The sequence below is a fragment of the Branchiostoma belcheri genome, unplaced genomic scaffold, assembly GCF_001625305.1.
Source record: "Branchiostoma belcheri isolate BF01 breed outbred unplaced genomic scaffold, Haploidv18h27 scaffold101, whole genome shotgun sequence".
Lineage (NCBI taxonomy): Eukaryota > Metazoa > Chordata > Leptocardii > Amphioxiformes > Branchiostomatidae > Branchiostoma > Branchiostoma belcheri.
This window is the reverse complement of record NW_017802392.1, coordinates 1,038,359-1,060,298: the sequence shown is the minus strand read 5'-3', so window position 1 is coordinate 1,060,298 and position 21,940 is coordinate 1,038,359. Positions and strand designations below refer to the sequence as shown.

Genomic DNA, 21,940 nt, shown 5'->3' with positions numbered 1-21,940 from the left:
GTCCGGTGTTGAAGGGTGACGGCGGGGCCACATGTTCCCGGGCCGTGCTGGGCGGAAGTGCGAAGGGGCTGACCGGAAGAAGGAGAGACACGGGCGGCGGGCAGATTTTTTCGCAAATTAAAAAAAATGACGTGGGGTGACATTTTTCCCCTATGAAAAGGGTCAGCTTTCAGAAACCCAGAAGGAGGGGATAATCACATTACTGTTAAAACATGACGCTGAAGGAAATTATAAAGACCCCACCAGTCTAAGTAACTGGAGACCTGTCACCTTGTTAACCTGTGATAATAGAATACTTGCCAAATGCATTTCACTTTGTTTGAAAAACGTTATCACTGATGTGATACATATAGACCAAACAGGATTCCTACCTGGGCGGTCAATTAGTGACAATATTAGGAAAATACTACATATACTAGTAATTGAGTGTTGTGATGAAGATAATGTAAGTGGATTGTTGTTTATTACAGACTTTGAAAAAGCCTTTGATAAGAGTAGAATTGACTTTGTACTAGAAACTTTAAAGGCTTTTGGATTTGGACAGTCGTTATTGGATTGGATTACTGTGTTGTATACAGATATCAAAAGTAGATTTATTAACCAGGGCTACTTGTCTGCACCCTTCAAACTCCATCGTGGAGTACGGCAGGGCTGCCCATTATCACCATACCTATTTATATTGTCAGTAGAGATTTTAGCAATTAAGATAAGGACAAATACAAATATCATAGGACTTGTGTTAAGAGAGATAGAATGTAAACTATCCCAGTTTGCTGACGACACCATTTCTATGCAACCCGATCATGCTACACTAGAAGCATTGTACAGACTTACAAAACTTTTTTTCTAAACTCAGGGTTGGTCCCAATTTTTGGAAAATGTAGTTTGGTGAGACTTGGGCCGTTAAAGGGCACGGATTTTAAATTGCAATTAGACTTTCCCACTAGATGGACTGATGGACCAAATGACTTATTAGGAATTCATATCCCCAAAGACATATTACTAAGGTTGGTTGTAGAAAATTTTTATATAAAAAACTTAGGAAAGTTGATAAAATACTTCAACCATGGAAAGGAAAAGTACTGTCCGTCTATTGAAAAGTCACCTAGATTAATACTTTGGTTGTACCACAGTTTACCTACCTGTTCATGTCATTACCTTCCCTAGACATTGAATTTTTCAGAGCATATGAAAGAAAGATGTTTAACTTTCTTTGGTCAACTGGACCTGAGATGGTTAAAAGAAAGATTGTATATAATTTATATGAATATGGTCGCCTCAAGCTTATTAATCTGGAAGCTTTTAATCTTGCACTCAAAGCTGCATGAATACCGATGATCTATTTCAATGGAAATTGGTTTATTAGTAAGTTATTTATACACAGTTTTAATTTCAACACAAGTTTAATACCTTTTGTGCAATTTACACAGGTCAATTTTCACAATGTAGCCTCAAAATGCTCACCTATAACTACATTTATGCAAGAAGTCGTGTTATCCTGGTTAAAGGCTCAGAAAAAGCCACCTGACAGTAAAATAGAGGTTTTAAACCAATTGCTGTGGCTGAATTGTAACATATTGATCGATGGCTCGCCAATTATCTCGGAGGCATTTATAGAAAAGAAAATTCTCTTTATCTATGATTTATTGGAGAATGACGGAAAGTTTTGTACGTATCAGTCATTCATAGATAGATATGATAAACTTTGTAGTGAATATACTTATATCCAATTATTATCATGTATCCTACTTAAGTGGAAAAAATCATCCAAAGTATTATTGTGTTGCCGACAGTTAACCGACCTGTAATAAGAATTGTAAAGTGGTTAAAAACAAAAGATGAATAAGGATATCAATAGTTTTTATCTAACTTGAAAGAAACTAAGTTGAATTCAGGTCCAAGGCTCATCTGTACTGGGAAGACACATTTAATAGATGTATAGAGTGGGGTTTAGATTATAGTCTTATTTATAAAACAACCATTGATCCACGCGCTAGAGCTTTCCAATTTAAACTTTTACATAACTTCCTTGCTGTAAAGAAAAAAAAAATATTTGATTGGCAAATAGCTGACAGCAAAATATGTTCATATTGTGGAAGTGAAGATGAGACTAATACGCATCTCTTTGAACACTGTTCTGAATTAGCAAATTTTGGAAAGATGTTGAACAGTGGATTAATCAACAAATCAACTTCCCGGTTAGGCTGAGCCTTTATAACGTTATATTTGGTCACATAGATAATTGTCCATCTGTTGTTAATACAGTTATTCTACTAGAAAAGATTTATGTTTTCCGAAATAGAGCTCCAAAGTAGTTGCCTAAAAGGTTTTGTTAAGTTCGTTAGTACTTATTGTAAGATTGAGTTTATTATTGCACAGAATTGTCAAAACGTAAAGAAACATGGGAAAATGGGGAACACTACACAATTATCTCGTTAATCAGGAAACCATTTGTAAACGGATTACTATTTGTGTTTTTTTCTTGTACACCACGTACACTTTATCTTTATTCATACAACTGTAATACTGTCTAGAAAATGCTATAAATAAACAAAAAAAAGAATTAAATATATGTAAGAGGGGTTTCCTAATTATTTGCTTACCACATTTAAGCATTTTATTTATTACCATATCGTCACAACTAGACTTGTTGTTTTTCAATTTGGATATGGCTGTTTCTAATTCTTTATCTGTTATTGTGGAGTCTAACATAGAATTCTTAATAGAAGTGGCACAAGAGGAAGAATTGTCCACGATATCAGTGCCTGGGACATTTAAATAAATGCCAATGTTAAATTGATTGTCATTGTCATGGATTTCATCGTTAACATAGTCTTGAAGGTTGCCAGGAACGCGGGTTCAAGTCACCTTCCTTGTGAACTGTGTCTGGAGATTTCATTTTCTAGAATTTCTAAAACATGATTTTCTGAGTTTCTATGCGTGGTGGATGAGCTTGGGCTAACATACACACTGCAAATAAAAAGATCTTTAGACAGTTCTAAAACTTCGCGGTCTATTCTTACCCAGATGATATCTGAGGACGTGGACGGTACTTGTTTAACGTGTTTTTATATTCATTTCTATAGAAAAAGATAATACCCCCCCCCCCACTGCGCGCAGCGCTCGTTTAATCTTTGTTCTGTTAAGTTGAAGTAGCTGTAATCTGAAACGTCAATTTTTGTATTTCCTGTAGTCCAAGTTTCTAGAAGCGAAAATAAATCAAATTTTCTAACATGTGCTAAGAAATCTACGTCTTCTAATTTAGAGCCGAGGCCATAAATGTTCCAAATGCCGAACTCTTACTTCCGCTGCGGCGGAACGTTTTCATCGCAAATGAAAGAATAAGTAAAACCGTGTCCCCATCCGAGCATTCAATTACAATATCCAACAACATTGATACAGTCTGTTTTACAAAAAATATGTAAATTAAACTAGAATTCCGAAATCTCAAACCTCCATGAAATATGATCTTGATATGTAAATGTAAATTTCTTCTTTAATTGTTCAAATGACCTCTGCATTAACATGATATATGCATCGTGATGTATGTTAACTTACAGATGTCCCCAAGTATGACATTCTCATCATTCACCATTACGAAATCATAGAATTTTCACATTAATTATGCAAATTAGGTCATTATTTGCATAATTAGTATCTGTTGAAGTTCCGCCTGCCATAGGTTACATAGTATAATGTAAAACACTGTAATTATGGAATTTCCTCATTAATTATGCAAATAAAATCCTCATTTGCATAATTTACATTTAATTATGTACATCTCTCTCTCAGCTACCTACACACCAAAAATAATGAAAATATATTGTTCCTGTTTGGACTCATTGGCTTTTAAACATTTCGGCAGAAAGTGCCCTGCAGTTCCAGAACAAGCTGCTAGGGAGCCCAAACTCATATGACTTCTTCCCAAGCACGAGAGCTACCTTCCATCAAAATTTCATGACCCTAGCATGTCCAGATCGTGAGATATCAAAACCGGAAGTTGTGCTGCAGTACCAAGGGAAGCCACTAGGGGGACCAAAATCTCATCATTTCCAGTTTTCGTCACACCCTACCAACACACCAAGTATGAAACCCATCCATCCAGGCGTTCTTGAGTTATCTTGTTGACCAACAGACAGACAGACGGACGGACGGACAGATAAACACAACTGAAACTAGAATTCCGAGATTTCATACCTCCATGAAATATGATCTTGATATGTAAATGTAAATTTCTTCTTTAATTGTTCAAATGACCTCTGCATTAACATGATATATGCATCGTGATGTATGTTAACTTTTGATTAATTTACAGATGTCCCAAGTATGACATTCTCATCATTCACCATTACGAAATCATACAATTTTCACATTAATTATGCAGATTAGGTCATCATTTGCATAATTAGTATCTGTTGAAGTTCCGCCTGCCATAGGTTACATAGTATAATGTAAAACACTGTAATTATAGAATTTCCTCATTAATTATGCAAATAAAGTCCTCATTTGCATAATTTACATTTAATTATGTACATCTCTCTATCAGCTACCTACACACCAAAAATAATGAAAATATGTTGTTCCTGTCTGGACTTATTGGCTTTTAAACGTTTCGCCAGAAAGTGCACTGCAGTTCAAGAACAAGCCGCTAGGGGGCCCAAACTCATATGACTTCTTCCCAAGCACGAGAGCTACCTTCCATCAAAATTTCATGACCCTAGCATGTCCAGATCGCGAGATAATGTAAAACACTGTAATTATAGAATTTCCTAATTAATTATGCAAATACAATCCTCATTTTCATAATTTGCATTTAATTATGTACATCTCTCTCAGCTACCTACTCACCAAAAATAATGAAAATATGTTGTTCCTGTCTGGACTTATTGGCTTTTAAACATTTCACCAGAAAGTGCCCTGCAGTTCCAGAACAGGCCGCTAGGGGGCCCAAACTCATATGACTTCTTCCCAAGCACGAGAGCTACCTTCCATCAAAATTTCATGACCCTAGCATGTCCAGATCGTGAGATATCAAAACCGGAAGTTGTGCTGCAGTACCAAGGGAAGCCACTAGGGGGACCAAAATCTCATCATTTCCAGTTTTCGTCACACCCTACCAACACACCAAGTATGAAACCCATCCATCCAGGCGTTCTTGAGTTATCTTGTTGACCAACAGACAGACGGACGGACGGACAGATAAACGCAACTGAAAATATAACCTCCATGACACATTTCATGGAGGTAAATATAACCTCCATGAAACATTTCATGGGGGTAATAAAAGGGGTAGAAGCTATCACTCGTACTCCGAGGCCCTGCTAACTCTTCACCTCCAACGTCTGCTTTAACGCAGACTGACCCTGTGCCGGGACTTTGCCCTCTCAGCTACGAAGTCTAGGCACGCCCCCTGGCTACATCCAGTTAGTAACCACTCACATAACATGCAGCTAAGGCAAACACGGCGCTACAGACTGTCTACTGGGACAAAGAGATACTTAAGTACCCCTGTTCCCACAATGCTGAATATATTGGATACCCTTGCAATATAGATTATATTTTATTTCAGTTGTATAGATGTAATCGTACATTATTATTGACAGTAATACTTATGTAATTTGTAACTGAATTAGTAGTTGTAATTTTAACATAAAATATACACTAGTCTACCGCAAAAATTGATGTTTATGCACACGCTATGTATATGCCGTGCTTTGCATTTTTAAAATATGTACTAGATGTTTGTAACTGTAAAAGCTGCTTAATTCAGCCTCTCGGCTGCAAAAAAGATTCCAACTTACTGTACTATGTATGTAGTATCTTTTTCTTGCAAATAAACCAGTCATATATATTTCGCACTTATGTTTGAAACTGAGCTGTTGTTTCGGTTCTCGTTGATGACTTCTTGGGTCTCGTTGTTAACTTCCAGAGCTTGGAACCGGTTGTGCACATTTACATTGACCAGTTCATACATTCAATAGTTTCTCGGCGCGATCAGGTGACTCTTGGTTTGTTTGAGTTGCTATTGATTTGGTCTGGCCGCGTAGACTGGTAGATTGTGCATTTTTAAGGCTCTGGACAGCTCATCATACTTTTGTTGAAGCGACTTGACTTGGGTTTCGAGCTCGCACTAAACTTTGTCCAACCGCGCAATATCTTTAACGAGTTGCCTCTTCTCTGAAGCGGAAAGTCCGGCACACACATGGTTTCGTTATTTGACTTTAATCTGTCTTTGAGTACAGTGAGTCTTTGCAGAATTGACAACTCGGAAGTCTTCCTATCTGCGATAGATTCGACAAGGCACGATTCTAGGTTATTCACACTGTCCTGCACAGTGTAGCATTCAACTCTCACTGACGTCCGCCATGGCTTGGGTTCGGCTTGGGTTTCGCGTTAACCGTAAATTGCCGAAAAATCCAGCGTTGAGGGTAAAAGAGACGCAGTATTTGTCGAAATAGAAGGAGATACACCAAAAGAGAGACTAAAGTTGTAAAATATTAGATGAAAAAACTCGTTAGGGACACTATTGAACTCATCTTAGCAGGAGCGTGGTGTCAGCGTGACCGGGTGGGCACAAAAATAACGTCACGCAACAATGTCAATTTTAAGAATTTCTGTGCGTTTACTCACAATATGCCCCATTTCGATTCAGACAAAACTGTATTATGAAATGCTTTCGCATGAGAGGCAATTACACAAACATTTTATCAAGTTACCTGTCAGAAAAAAAACGCGTCCACAAAGAAAACAGATGAGAAATGCTACGACCTACGTAGCTCAATAAGTTTGTAGGGTCGTGTGGCATAGCGGTAGCGTCTTCGGCTCGGAACCAAGGGATCCCGGGTTCGAATCCCACTTTGTTATCTTGGGAAAGGCACTTTACACGACTTTTCTCACTTAACTCAGGTATAAATGAATAACTAGCTAACTTTGGTTAGGGACATCCATCGGATAGGACGTTAAATGGAGGTCCCGTGTTTGGGGGAGAGCCACACCCCACAAACATTAAAGAATCCACCGCACTTATCGAAAAGAGCAGGGAACCTTCCCGGTGTGAGTGGCTTAAACATTGTAATCCGGTCTTACGCAGCTTGTACTTTCATATACAAAGCTGATGTGCTACACCTAAAAGACGTTTACCCGTTATGCGAAAGAAACAAACAACGCTAGACATTTTCTACGTCATTTGTCTTTATATTACTTAACCGGTGCCGGTGCTTGTCGTAAGACCACAGCTATGTTAAGGGAGAAGGTACATGTATGCACCCAAGTCGATAAAAAATGTGCAAAATAATGGAATGATCTCAAGACAAACAGCCTCAAGCGATGTAAACATTTATTTGTCAACAGAAACTTAATGCATGACCCTATTTCGGCTTGTCTGCGACCCACTGGGTCAGTAATCAGTAGCTGTAAGCATTGACAGAACCTTCAACCTTATCAACATGCCAAAGTTCTGTGACACACTGCTAGTTATATAAACATACCGATCTCTAAAACAGAAACAGAATTCTCGACATATCAAACCGTTAACTTAAATATTATGATTTTATCCCTCTTTTTATATATATATATCTTGATATGTTTGTCTACAAACCTACAAGTAAGTATATCCCATACCTGTGGTAAACAGCAGCCCGCAGATGATCGTAGCCGTGAAAAGTCTTGCCGCCATCACGCCGCGTCCGGGCGGGCGGACGGTCTGCTGGTGTCCGCTGATCGTGCTGAGGAGACCGTCCCGTCTGATGTTACAGAAATGTAGAGAGGCGTACTGTACACAGTTGGTCTTCTTGCAAGTTAAGTCACTTAAACAGAAATTTTAAGAGTCAACTTGTTCCGAAAACGAAGGCCGAAAAGAGCACAGGAAACTGCCCCGACTAGGTCGCAGTGATATCATTGCACAATGTTTTTCCAACTATGTAGAGCAATGGCATAGCAACATTATAGGTGTCTTAATTAGGTTCATTAAACACGAATTAATGTTATTAAGGTAAAATATTAATGGGAAATTATGTGAAGACATGGCGACAACGCCTTGATGACTCATGCCTACGTGGTTTGAATGGGTAAATACGTGTGGACATAAACAGTCTATGTGAGAGTTCCCGTTCATTGAAGCCATTTCAATATGCGCATTACAGGCTCTATGGCAAAGAAAATGACATGCACATGTGGAGAGTGATTTTTGTTTATTGTATACTAAAGGGTAGTATTATGATTTACAAAGTGTAAAAACATGTTTTGTATATCTACTTATAAAGCATTACCAGAATTTGTTGAAAATTACAGTTACAATTAAATTCATTAATAACTGAACTTAGTACTTTTTGTGATGTGCATTTCAACAGTAAATATCTTGTAGTGTAGTTTATTTTACGAATGGTATGATTAGCTGTAAAATTGTGAAATATTTTGTTCTGTATGATTACTAATATTATGCAGGTATTTTTTATACAGGGTAACCCCGTGTCACACCCTTATAACTTCAAGGTGTCCTCTTTTACTTTAAGTCTGTAAAGCTAGAAATGCTTTGCTATGTGGTAGTATAAACGTTTTAACCATGTCTTTATCAGGATTATCAGTGCAGCCATCGCGAGTTCAGTAATTTTAAGCTATGAATTACTTGATTTCGGAGGCTCTCGGAGGGGGGGTCCCAGATCTACATGATGAAAAATATCTGGAGGGTTTTAAATATATGGCTGTTCATAGTTCCCCATACCCATCTCACATACAAAGTTTGAGTCGATTTGGCGAACCCCCATCATCTGACCTCTGCCTGGTTTTCTCGTGCAATGACTCTTACGTACACATGACCGTCCTGTCAGCAGTGCAATACTTTATGTTATTTTGTACTAGTTCTTAGTTTGTAGTTATCTTCAACAAAATGCAAGACATAGTACCCGTTGAACTTGTAGAATTTTGATATACCCATACCAGCTGGTAATCTTATTGCTTATAATATAGTTCTACTTCCCGTAATAGAACTGACTCTTCGGCAGTAAAAGGCCATTGGTGCCAGAGGCGTCTACTAATTTGTGGTAAATCCAATGAAGTTGTGGTGTGATTTTATTAGCGTGTGTTATAGGATAATTGCAGGATTGCACATTTGCAGCTGTCAAGAGCAGACTTGAATTTCTGTGACCGCAATTTCATCATGCCGGTGAATGATTGACTACCAAAGTATTTTATTACGTCAGTTATTAAATTGTTGTAAATATTATATTTCAAACAATATTGATGACGAAACAGATTTTATTTTAAATTGGCCCTTCTACGATCATGAAAGAACCATCTGCGTCTTAGTGCGAGAAATAAAGTCCTATAATGCCACGGCCCGTGTGTGTATGGATATCTAATGGACAAAGAAACAGTCATATTTCAGGGGATTTTCTTCCTACTCGATGTGTAAGTAGTTCTCTGTCTTCACTGTCCACTGAGCTATATGACTGAATTCTACTGATCTGCAGTTTCGTATTCGTATTCTTTTTTTTGTTCTCTTTATTTTCGTTTTCTTTATTTTATTTGCACATAAAAAATAATCAAACCGGACAGAAAGGAAAATGAGTGTGCTAAGGGAACGCAGATACAATTGTTTTTATTCAAGGCTTTCACCACAACTAAAAATAAAACTATGAGATTATAATACATAATATTTAAGTTATCATACAAAATGATAACAAATGATAACAATTAAGTAAATACATGACAAAAAAATTCATCCATGATAACGTCAGATGACAAATTGCTTATTAAGATGTACTAAAAAAAAACTCAGGTAAAAAGGTTGGTGTAGTAAAAAGGTACTTTCTGCCAAGTGTATTGCCATATTGGCTAAACCAACACTATGAAATGATACGTTTATTCACGGTCTATTGTAGTTCTCTCTGGGGTCATTTTGATCGAACCCGAACCTGGGAGCTCTTGGTTCGAGCACTCTGCCGTACCCCACGTTGTGATTTAGGGATGAAAAGCTTAATGAAAACGTTACTGATGAGTAAAAGCCCTTCTCGATTTTTTGTAGATATTTATCCCATGATTCATGCATTTGGCCATTTATTTTTCATTCATTCTTTTGATTGGAATATTTTGCAATAATCTCGATATATTCAAGTCATAAAGATAATGATACAGATTCTATTCTAACTATTACTTGTTGTATATTCGATAATCTGCTATCCTAACTATTACTTGTTGTATATTAGTTATGGCCATATGCTTAATGACTCTATATGATAGAAATACGGGATCAGATACAATTCGTATAAAAAGAAATTGCATAATGATATAGTAAAGCATGATTAGAAAACGATATCAAAATCAAAAGATCTATACTTCTCATTTGGTTTATATCGTACGCTTTTAGTTTCTGTAGAACAGTATATAACACAATTACACTATAAAATGGATTTTCTGCTATCAAAGCCTCAAGATATGAATACTTAGCCATGTGTTCCTAAATACAAAATTTGATGTAATGGTAATTAACCAGAAATACCACGAATTTGCTACATTTGGTTCTTGAAAACTGCAGTGTATGATATATAAACTGCAATTTAGATATAATTATAACTTTATTTGCGAAACCATGCCCAATTGCTTGTACAGTGTCAAGGACGGTACAACACAGCAATATAGAAAACAGACAACTGCTGTCTGAACAAATTATACTGCCATTACTACTACGTTTGTCATTATTTAAAAACGGTTAGATACATTACTATACTCTGCCCATGCATCTTTTGAGCAATGATAATTATTCTCATCTGCAAGATCGATGGCAATAACCAGATGTATGTCCTCCAAGACTGCTCGATTTGCACTCAGTACGCCGATCCGAGATGATAGACACTGATGACACATTACTATGTCTACCGATCCACCTCCAAGGTGTCAACACTATTAATATTTTAAGTGCTAAGAATATCTTTGATTTTGAACATCTTTGTGCCGAAATTAATATGACTCTTGCAACAATGATATATGATGGAAACTTATACTAGTCACAGAAGTACTCTGTTATCATATCTTTCCAACACAGTAGAGCTACAGCATCTCAATGACAGTTGATTTTTCAAATGATAATTACTGCTAAGAGTGTCCACATCACTCACACCTTTACAAAGCTGTAATGTCTTTAAAGTAGTTCAAAACTTTATTTACTGTATTGGTAGATCCTTGTAATTAATAGATCACCAATTACTTTTGTTGATACTCATTTTTTCTTTTACCCAATTTGTAATTATGTATGTATTTTGTCATCGTGTTTTACACTTTTCATGTTTAGTAGAATGCGTCAAATAAGCAATATATGCTTTTTGCCTTAATAAATTAATGTGAATAAAAAATTTGAAAAATAATATGCCCGGTTTTCTTGTGCAATGACTCATAAGTACACAGGACCGCCCTGTCAGCAGCGCAATACTTTCTGTTATTGACAGGACGGTCCCATCAGCAGTGCAATTCTTTCTGTTATTGTACTAGTTCTTAGTTTGTAGTTATCTTCAACATAATGCTAGACATAGTACCCGTTGAACTTGTAGAATTTTGATATACCCATACCAGCTGGTAATCTTATTACTGATGATATAGTTCTACTCCCCATATAGAATTGACTCTTTAGCAGAAAAAGGCCGTTGGTGCCAGAGGCGTCTACTAATTTGTGGTAAATCCAATGAAGTTGTGGTGTGATTTTATTAGCGTGTGTTACAGGATAATTGAAGGATTGCACATTTGCAGCTGTCAAGAGCAGACTTTCTGTGACCGAAATTTCATCATGCCGGTGAATGATTGACTACCAAAGTTATTCATTACGTCAGTTATTAAATTCTTGTAAATATTATATTTCAAACAATATTGATGACGAAACAGATTTTATTTTAGATTGGCCCTTCTACAAACATGAAAGAACCATCTGCGTCTTAGTGCGAGAAATAAAGTCCTATAATGCCACGGCCCGTGTGTGTATGAATATCTAACGGGCAAAGAAACAGTCATATTTCAGGGGATTTTCTTCCTACTCGATGTGTAAGTAGTTCTCTGTCTTTACTCTCCACTGAGCTATATGACTGAATTCTACTGATCTGCAGTTTTGTATTCGTCTTCTTTTTGTTTCTTCTCTTTATTTTCGTATCCTTTATTTTATTCGCACATAACAAAATAATCAAACCGGACAGAAAGGAAAAACACAATTGTGTGCTGAGGGAACGTAGATACAATTGTGTCTATTCAAAGCCATCACCACAACTAAACGTAAATATAGAAGCAGTAACTAACTCAAAACTATGAAATAATAATACATAATATTTGATGTATCAAACAAAATAACAAATAATAACAATTAAGTAAATACATGACATAACGTCAGATGACTAATTGCTTATTAACAAATTTACTAAACAAAAAAACTGCGTTAAAAGTTTGTGTAGTAAAAAGTACTATCTGCCAAGTGCAATGTCATATAGGCTAAACCAACACTATGAAACACAATTAACCACTATCGATGCTTTCATTCACGATTTATTGTGCTTCTCTCCTGGAGCTATTTTGATCGGGTCAGGGCCCGAACCTGGGACCTCTCGGTTCGAGCACTCTGCCGCACCCCACGTTGTGATTTCGGGATAAAAAACTTAATGAAAACTTTTGTTTTTCATTCTTTAGATTGGAATTGTTTACAATAATCTCGATATCTTCATGTCATAAAAATAACTCTAAGATAGAAATATGGGATCTGATACAATTTGTATAAAATATTTGCCTAATGATATAGTAAAGGATGATTAGAAAAAGATATCAAAATTTAACCCTACCTAGGACCGGGGGGGGGCTAAAAGTGCCCGCGGCAACTTTGATGTCACCTAGCGTCTGAACGGCTAGCCGTAGAACGGCGAAACTTGGTGACTTTTCCTAGAATATTGTTGGCATCAATTCTTCATCATTGGAATAAGATAATAATTTTTTGTGTTGCCATGGTAACGGGTTTCTGACAGGCATTTTTTGCTAAATTTAGTACTTTTTGTTTCAACAATAGAATTTTATGGGTTTTATGTCAAGTTACTCATGGTTTCTAATTTAAATAACATCTAATATAATTTTATGTAAATTCTCTCATTAAATATGCATAATTTATGCTAATTTGATGACGTCATTGGCCAAAATCCAAGATGGCGGACCATTTCATTAGAACAGGTATATACAGGTTATTTTCATTAAAATTTCATCAATACTTCCATTTCTTTTTACCAAAAAAGGTTTAAATGAAGGTCTTTAGTATGTTTACAATGTATTTTAGGCTTTATCATGAAAAAAAACTTTTTGAAAATTCAAGATCGATGATCCAAGATGGCGGATATCTTAAATATGCATGACGTCATTTTATGACGTCACCGGTGTTGCTTTGGGCAACATAAGACTTAGTACACCATAATATTCTGTCATAAACACTTTTGGTACAGTTATGTTGAATACCATTTAGTTTTCAGGGAAAAACCTATTTAGACGGTTTTGGCCAATAAAATCACATTAATGACGTCATAATGACGCCATATTAACGACATAAAAATTATAGATATGATAAATTTTCACTAGTACACCATTCTCTGAAAATTTAATGGTCATACGACATACCGTTCGCGAGTTCTTAGGGGGGGTCAAAAGAGCCCCCCCCCCCCGTCCCCCCATGTCAAAAAAAGCCCGGTCTAGGTAGGGTTAATCATGTGGATGATGCCGTTTGAACGGTACATGCAGTTCTTGCTACGTCGAATAAAGAGCAAAATTCATTCTACAGTCAGCAGGCAGTGGAGAAAAACAGATGAGTGTAAATACACAAATTATATACTTTTCCAATCACTGTGATAATTAAGATTAAGATCTTTAAGAAATAAGTGATGAATTCAGTATGTTTATGCTGTTCTCGTTTTTGCGTAAAGCGACTACTCTATGATATATTGGGCATTTCTTTCCCCAAAACCACAATGTGTATCAAAGATTCCACCTTATCCTATAGCACATTTGTTATTTGCCCTAAGGCCAAACAGATCACTTGATACAACACTCCATCATTGATAAAACAATTATGTTTACCAAAGGAAGATATGTTGTTTTTTCTATGCTTACTCTTCTCTAAACCAATAATGTCGATGACATGAACAAGACGTCTGTCATCATGGCAAGTGTTAAGTTACAGCATGTTGCAATTTTATGGCAGGAGGGACTAAGCCGGAGGCTTTAGGGCAGGAGATATACAAAGCAGACGATATGCGGAGGTAGCATTATGCATTTGATTTGCAAGCGTTACCTTTCTAGTTCAGTTTGACCCAGACACAAAGAGACTTATTATCATTTTACACGTCCGCAGTCTCTGCACAAAGCTACAGTTTACTGGAAAAATGCTGAACAAAATGACCAGAGCTGACCTCGTGATAGTCATCGACGAACCCCCCTGTAAAAGGGATGGGGAGAGCGAAGGAGACCGATCAGGGTTTCACCGGTCGCAACATTGACAACACACAAGCCTCCCAGCCCGGTCTGACACAGGTTTGGCAGAGATGAGAAGGAAAGTGGGCTTAAGTCAAGTTGACGGCCTAAGGTCAAAGGAGGTTAAATTTTTCAGTCCGACATCAAAGTATGTTATCGGTGGCGACTTACGTGACCGACAGCATCCGCCGTCACCACAGTCGGTACGATCGCCCGACGGCGTCTCCCGTCCGTCGATCAATCGGTCGGTGAAACACGATCGTGGCTAGCCAACACGGTCGAGCCTTAAAACACGGTCGGAGCTTAAAACACGGTCGAGTCTTAAAACACGGTCGGAGCTTAAAACACGGTCGGGCCTTAAAACACGGTCGGAGCTTGGGCGGGGATTAACTCTATAGGGGGGAGTGGCTCATTAACACCTTCTTAAATGGGATAATTGGTTATATATGGGATATATGGCTCAATTGGCTGCCTATATATGTTTTTTTTTAACTTTTACATCTAGCATGAATCTACCGTTTCTTCACTTTTACATCTAGCATGAATCTATGAATCTACCGCCCTTTCCTTAAAGATTATGTAAATATTGTAATTTTACCACTTTGTTGTAGAATGTAGATTATATAGTAAAGCGAAAAATGAACCTCTACAAGGTTTGTACAAAACTTTTTCCCTCCTTCAGACACGTAAGTTAAACAGCACTGTAGCAAAGTTCATATTCCCAATGCAACTGGACAAAAACCTTCCATTGAAAACCTTATCTATTGCTTTATATCTACTATAATTGAAAAGCGAGTGTATCTGTTGACTCAACTTGACTGTATGTTTTATTTCATCATGTTTTGTTGTGACCTGCTCTCAGACTAGAGGACCACAGGGTGATTACAGGCTTAGGAGTCTGGTTCAGGTTTTCACTTGATAACCATCTCTCTGTACATGATATAAGATTGAAATCTGACATTTACATTTCTCTGGACATATGGGTGCTCATGACTTTCTCATGGTATAGTTCAGACCCGAATGTTGCATCCACAATCATGGTAGAATAAGACATAGCTATGGGCACACCCCCTGTCGTTTAAGTCTTCATTTTCTATGATACTACTCTTTGAAATAAAAAAAATGATAAATGGTAAACAGCCACCAGCATTTATTCTAGATGCTACAAGCAAGCTGAATAAACATGTTTTCATCTATTTTGTTAACAAGTTTACACATAGCAATATACTTGTTTACCTAGACTTGAGCTAAATAGTTAATCATATCATGTCAGAAGGGAACACATGGGGTAAGCTTGGCTGTCATTGATGTATAAAAAGATTTGATACATGTATAGTGTTTCTATTACTTCAACAGTAAACTTGATCTTATATACTGTAATTCATCATTGATGAAATTTTTTCTGTGGTGGGATTTATACTGATGTAAGTATGTCAAAATATTATATCATCATGTTTACACTTGTGCATTCGATTATGAAGTTTCTTGTATTACAGTTCAATCTAAAACTGTTCTGCAGTTAGTGTTCCCAGTAACCTTTCACACCTCCCCCGAATCACACATCTATAGATAAGGCCTGTATGCAATGCCAAATAAAACTGCTTAACTGTGTTTCTAATTTACTCCTTCACACTCTGCACTTAGTTTTCCGATCATTACAACCTTTATCGCAAATCACTGTGGTCCCCTAGGGCGCACTACATAAGATGGAGTGTGCCGTGAAGGGAAGCTGTTTGCGGCTCTCCTGTACGGATGTGACCACATTCTGTGCCCAGGCATCCTTGGCATCCTCGGGGATGCCTGTGCCCGTGCATGCATCAACAATCTCGCCAAGTGCCTGTGCCCGCACCTGAGCCTGCACCTGTCCCAGCATCTGTCGGGTAGCCACCTGGGGGAGCTGATACGTGTATACAAGCATCCAGCCGTGCTTGCCAAGAACCTTGTGAAAACAGTCTTTGAGGAGGAGGAAATGCGGAAGTAGAACTTAAAGGGGTGAAAGAGAAAGAGGCATTGAATCCACAAAAGCAAACCACAATGACTGTAAAACCCTGTGTTCAGGGTAGCTTTGCATGTTGTGATGAGATATTGAGTAATGTGTGGAGATTGTATCGAGATTGATGGCTGGTGTAGGTACCTTACAAAAAAAGGAAACAAGGAAAGGCAGAAACTGACCAGTAAGAAATCAGTAGTTTTGTTTCAACGGATTAGTATGCTCTTACATTTGATGAATTTGGTACAGAGGTGGCCATGAAAACAATGAAAGTACCATACCATGTGGATTTTGTGTTGCAGTGCGAATGCATATTTGATGCGTATTTCGTGGCCTGCAACAAGGACTTCTTCATATTTGATAATTGTAAGGAACTGACTTGTTTTTGAGGTACCTTCCATATTTGGTATTATACTGACACAAATGACCATCTCTCTAAACAGGTCTGGAGAGTGGGAGTTTATGAGGTGTGCAAACCACGCGCTACTGACAATTTCAGGAGAGATCAGTGGACAGACTGTTTTACCTGTTCTGATCTTGCCTTCTACATAAGGAAAGGACAGAGCCTGGCACCTGGTGCCGCAGATATTGAAGATGCAGATGTGAGATGAAACAATTCCCAAGTTAATAAAGGAGATATCTGAAAACATGAATAAATACTATGATGAGCAGGTATGAGTGGTGAGATATTTTTTTTCACATGCGTGTAAAAAGTTGAAAAATTCTTATAGTACATTGGTAATTATCTGCCCGTGCATTTATTCTTCACGGTGTGTGCAAGGAGATGAAGATGTATAGCCGCCATATTCTTCTTTATGATAACAATAGGTTTCTTTAGCTGCTTGTTTATCGAGCTTTTTGATACATTGTGTTTGTCATTTTATTTGATGCGAGAGAGAACTACATTTATTCCCTAAAGGATCACATTCCCAACAACTTCAGAGTGGTGGTCATTGGCTCTACCATGGCTGAAGAGAAGCAATTCAGCAACCTACTCAAAGCCAGGGCACATCAAACCTGATACCGCATACGGCTGTGGGAGGCGTTGCCTATGATGAGCCGCTCTAGTCGCTTCCGACGTGCTTGAATACGAGGTGCATCCAGTGCTTGTCCAGATTAGTCTTGAACTGGTTCACTGTTTTGCTGTTCACTACCCATTCTGGTAGCGAGTTCCACTCCTTGACAATTCTAGTACTGAACACCTGGCCTCTCACTCTAGCTTTTGCAAGGGGAACTTTTAGCTTGTATTTGTGACCTCTTGTTGTTCTACTGTCCAGGAACGAAAAGAAGACATCTGCTCAGACCCTCTCTTGACCAGTTACAATTTTAAACACCTGTATCATCACCAACCTCTTTGTCAGGGCACATTTTACAACAAAGGACAGCAACAACCACCAGCAAAACAAGATTTCACAAGCAGCAAAGATTGTTTTGAGTGACAGAACAACAATTCCTATCAATTTGCTAAAGAATTACCGCAGGGATTCTCGAACAAACGGTGAAAAAATTGCAGACTTTCTGCTCCTAGGCTATGGTGTACACTGGCACTTCGAGAATGACCTGCTGATCCGGCATGATGGCCGTAAAGACAAACCCAATCCATTACATACGCCAAGCTGCAACACTTTAGATCGATCCAGCAAAAACGCAAGTACCGACAGGGAAATTCGAAGCAGTGCAAGCCCCAGTTCCACTCACCACACTCTGGATCTATGAAGGGCAAAAGCTTGTCAAGAAAGCAAAGATTCCGAGATGCCATGTACAGCTTTGGTCCCCAATCGTATCATGACATGCCATCATACCCAGGCACATGTGACACTTTTAATGAAGTGGAAGATGAAAGTAATTTATTACTGCGGATTAAGAAGAGAGAAAAACATTTTTAAAAAGCCCCGGTAGAGAATGTTGACGCTAGTAAATGTCAAGGAAGAAATTTGCATGACTCATGTTAAGGCTGGCGATTGGGCAGATCGCCGAAAAGGCGACAACAGCTTCCATAAAGGAATTCATTTCAAAAGCAACGGCCAAAACAAGGGTGGAGGAGTAATACTGCCTTGAAAACCACGGGCCAGACAGGTTTGCAACAGAAATTATTATTATAATTTATACTGTTGCTGGTTAGTTACTATTTTCATTATCCTGGTCCTAATTTATTGTATCTTAATTCAATTGTGTGCATGGGACTTTTGTATTTTGTTTACTTGAAAACAGTGCTCTGTTCTGTCGTAGGAGCTAGCAGGCCCAAGCCCTGAGAGAGAGGAAGGTCTGAACATTGTGTCTGCTGAGTAAGCTGAACATCTGGTTCGCCACAAACCACAACGCGACATTTGCTCCAGACTACGCTATGGCCTGGTGGATAACTTGTTTCAGATTCAAGCTGAGGTCAAATCGAAGGCGAAGGATGACCTCTTCAAATCGGCGCACGCCATCGTTCAGGAGACGATGTTGGCAAACGTGGACGACACAGCACCCAACCCGGAGGTACCAAGAATGTCAAATCTGGTAAGTTTTATCAATGTTTATGTAAGCACTGTACTCCTTGACAATGATGTCAACTCTGGCGAGTTTTAGTAATGTTAGTAAGCATTAAGATCTGTAAAACAATTTTTCATTTTTCTATCTAATTCGATCTAATTTTCTGTTCCTTTTGTGCTATTTAGACACTTCGACCGAAAGATCCAACATCGCTGGACTTCGCGATGAGCCCAGACCACATCCCACCCGGGTTTCTTCGTGCTGATGTGTACGACAGCATGATCGTTGACAAAATACAAATACAAAAGAAAAAGCACAAGCTGTCATTCGAACCCGGGTCAAAAATAGCCTGGGTACCACCCCCTGTAATATATCGCACGCTCTATACTTGGTCTGGACCCGATTACATATGAAACGATTGGTGATGATGTCAGTAATGAGCTAGCCTGAGCAGCGGGGCTTTATTTGATTGGCTAAGCCTCAGAGCGACGGCCAATGGCGCGCCTCCATTATTCATGTGATGTTTGTTGTTTTGTAAACACAGATTTTCGCACGAGTGTTCCTTTTCTCGGGGCGTTCTTTTTTTACCCGAAGGACGCCCAAAACATCTTTTCCACAATCTTTTTTGGTAATTTTTGAGCGACGATATTCCGTCTATATCGTCCAAAACGCCAGACGTCGCTGTCCAGAGGTAATTGTATAATTAGGTATTTACCGGCTTATCGTAGGGTTATCTGATGATAAGGATTAGCGTTAATGACATTTATCATACATTAAATATGTAGCGGATTATTTTAGCCGTCAGCCTGACAAACATTTTGTTAAGCGTAAACCGTGAAGCTTAAAAAAAGGTAAGAATGAAGTAACACACCGGTCGCTAATCCAGATAAAGGATCTTTAAAGTTAATTACATTATAAATGTATTAAATATGTAGCGGATAATTTTGTCCGACAGCCTGACAAATATTTTGGCAAGCGTAAACCGTCACAATAACAGTGTGGCGTAAAAAAGCTAAGATTTAAGTAACACACGGGTCGCTAATCCAGATCAAAGACCTTCTACATGCCGTGCCTGTTTGTAATTGAACTAAGCTTGTTAAAGTATGTTTATGTAGCAGACAAGTTTAATTATCTCACGTGAGACAATGGTAATAACTGGAAGACAATAGCCTGGGTGTGCACCGCGGTGATTGGTCGACCGTCTAGGTGTGTGTGGTTGGGATTGGTCAAGTAATTAGGCGCGCGGTGACATCGAGTCGGGTATAAAAATGAGAGACCAAAGCGCGAGAATCTAAACTTACCGTGAGCTTGCTGCACAGCTGAGAATGGAGGACAACGGTAGGAAACGCCGCCCGCCAGACGACGACCTTCAAGACACAAAGAGGTGTGTGTGTGTGTTCTTGTTGTCTCATTTTCCTGAATGATTTCTCTGGTAACTGCTTTTCCATTCACTTCGATATCCTGTATTTATTCACAATATTTCTTTATATTTTGTATACTAGGTCTCGCTACGAAGAGATCCTTGCTTCGCTGGATCTGGACAACATCAACTGGGCGCAGGACGAGCCGCGGGAAGGCGATTCGCCTTGGGTAGACCTTCATGGCGTCCAGTGGTCTCAGTCTTTTACACAAGAAACGGCTGAAGAAGAAGAAGGACGCGACATAGAATGGAGCCAGCTGACTCCGTTCACCCAGGAGGTGTCGGGGGGACGAGGTCGACGACGTAGCGTGGAGTCAGCTTACTCCATTTACCCTGGAGTGCCCGGACATGCCGGACCTGGTGACAGATGAGGACGCAGACGAGGAAACGCCGGAAGATGGAGATGAAGTACAGTGGAGTCAGTTTTTCTTTTTTGTTTTTGTTTTTTTATATAATGTGCTGTAGTGAGCAATACCCACTGATTGTACATACACATGTTAAGAATACAATTGACTACATTTACCCAGGACCGCTGGTGCCGGAAGGTGATTCTGGCGACAGACGAAGACTTCGGACTGGAGGACGACCTGCAAGCCATAAGCTGGTCCCAAGACAGGAGTGAGGGGGACTGGTACACGCAACCCGAGACATCCCAAACGTGAGTAAAAATATTTTTACTGGTAGTGTTAGCATATTTTTGATTACATACAAATCCAGGGTAACGGGTAGAATGTTTTTGTATACTTCCACGTTAAACGCGTTCAGTTCTAGATATTTATGGTGTGTATTGTATCTCTTTCTCTCTCAAACAGTAGCCAACCACAGTCTGGGGTAGGGCTCGTAGGTTTAGATTTAGAAGGAATAGATTGGGAATCCGATTTTACTCAGAGTCAAGTTGTAGACGATAGTCAGCCGCAATTAGGGTTAGGGGCAGTAGACTTAGAAGGTGTTGACTGGGAAGAAGAGGAGTTTAGCGATGCAAATGTAGGACAGAACCAAGACGTCGAGATTGAGCAGGAAAATAACAAACCCGCAAACTCACAACAGTACTTTAGAATAGAAGAAGTTAGACAAGCCCCTAACAAGAAATTTAACGCTAACCAGGTCACCATGCGTGCGTCAATACCGCAGGACGGACGCTTGAATGATACTGATGTCCAAGAGGTCTTACATGACATGTTTGATGCAATGATTGATCGTGTTGGTAGGGAGCTTGAAGACAACGACAAGATGCGTATTGTAATTAACTCCAAAAGCCTCGACAAACCAATTTCCACTAAACTTGTGAATAAATCCGACATGAACCCTGAGCTCATACTTTCTGAGGTCGAGAAGGTAATGCAAAGTAAGGAAGATTTTGTTCTCGACGACGATTTCTTTGTAGAGTTGGTTTCAATTCAGATGCCAGAAGAAGGTACTGGTCGCCCCAGACGATTCTTTACCGTAGTCGGTGATTTCGTTCGGGGGAAAAGTCAATCATTAGCATCACTAACAAAGACAATTTGTGTTGTGCAAGGGCCATTGTTGTGGGTAAGGCAAAAAATTGACAATCACCCCGATTGGAATAACATTAGGCAAGGTCG

At 38.7% G+C, this 21,940-nt stretch overlaps 2 protein-coding genes across 2 annotated transcripts in view; one reads left to right on the top strand and one right to left on the bottom strand.

Annotated features, from left to right (window-relative positions):
• The window catches only part of LOC109474082 (tolloid-like protein 2), a 30,428-nt gene extending 22,753 nt beyond the window's left edge, over nt 1-7,675 (bottom strand). Inside the window, exon 1 of the mRNA XM_019774298.1 lies at nt 7,621-7,675. Coding sequence (XP_019629857.1) covers nt 7,621-7,675 — 55 coding nt within the window. The remainder of the gene's footprint in view (nt 1-7,620) is intronic.
• Nucleotides 7,676-20,013: 12,338 nt separating this feature from the next.
• On the top strand, nt 20,014-20,760 carry LOC109474205. The gene is made up of 2 exons (XM_019774462.1): nt 20,014-20,321; nt 20,440-20,760. The coding sequence occupies exons 1-2, from the start codon at nt 20,263-20,265 to the stop codon at nt 20,726-20,728; spliced, it is 348 nt and encodes a 115-aa protein (XP_019630021.1). The 5' UTR covers nt 20,014-20,262; the 3' UTR covers nt 20,729-20,760.
• The last annotated feature ends 1,180 nt before the right edge of the window (nt 20,761-21,940 follow it).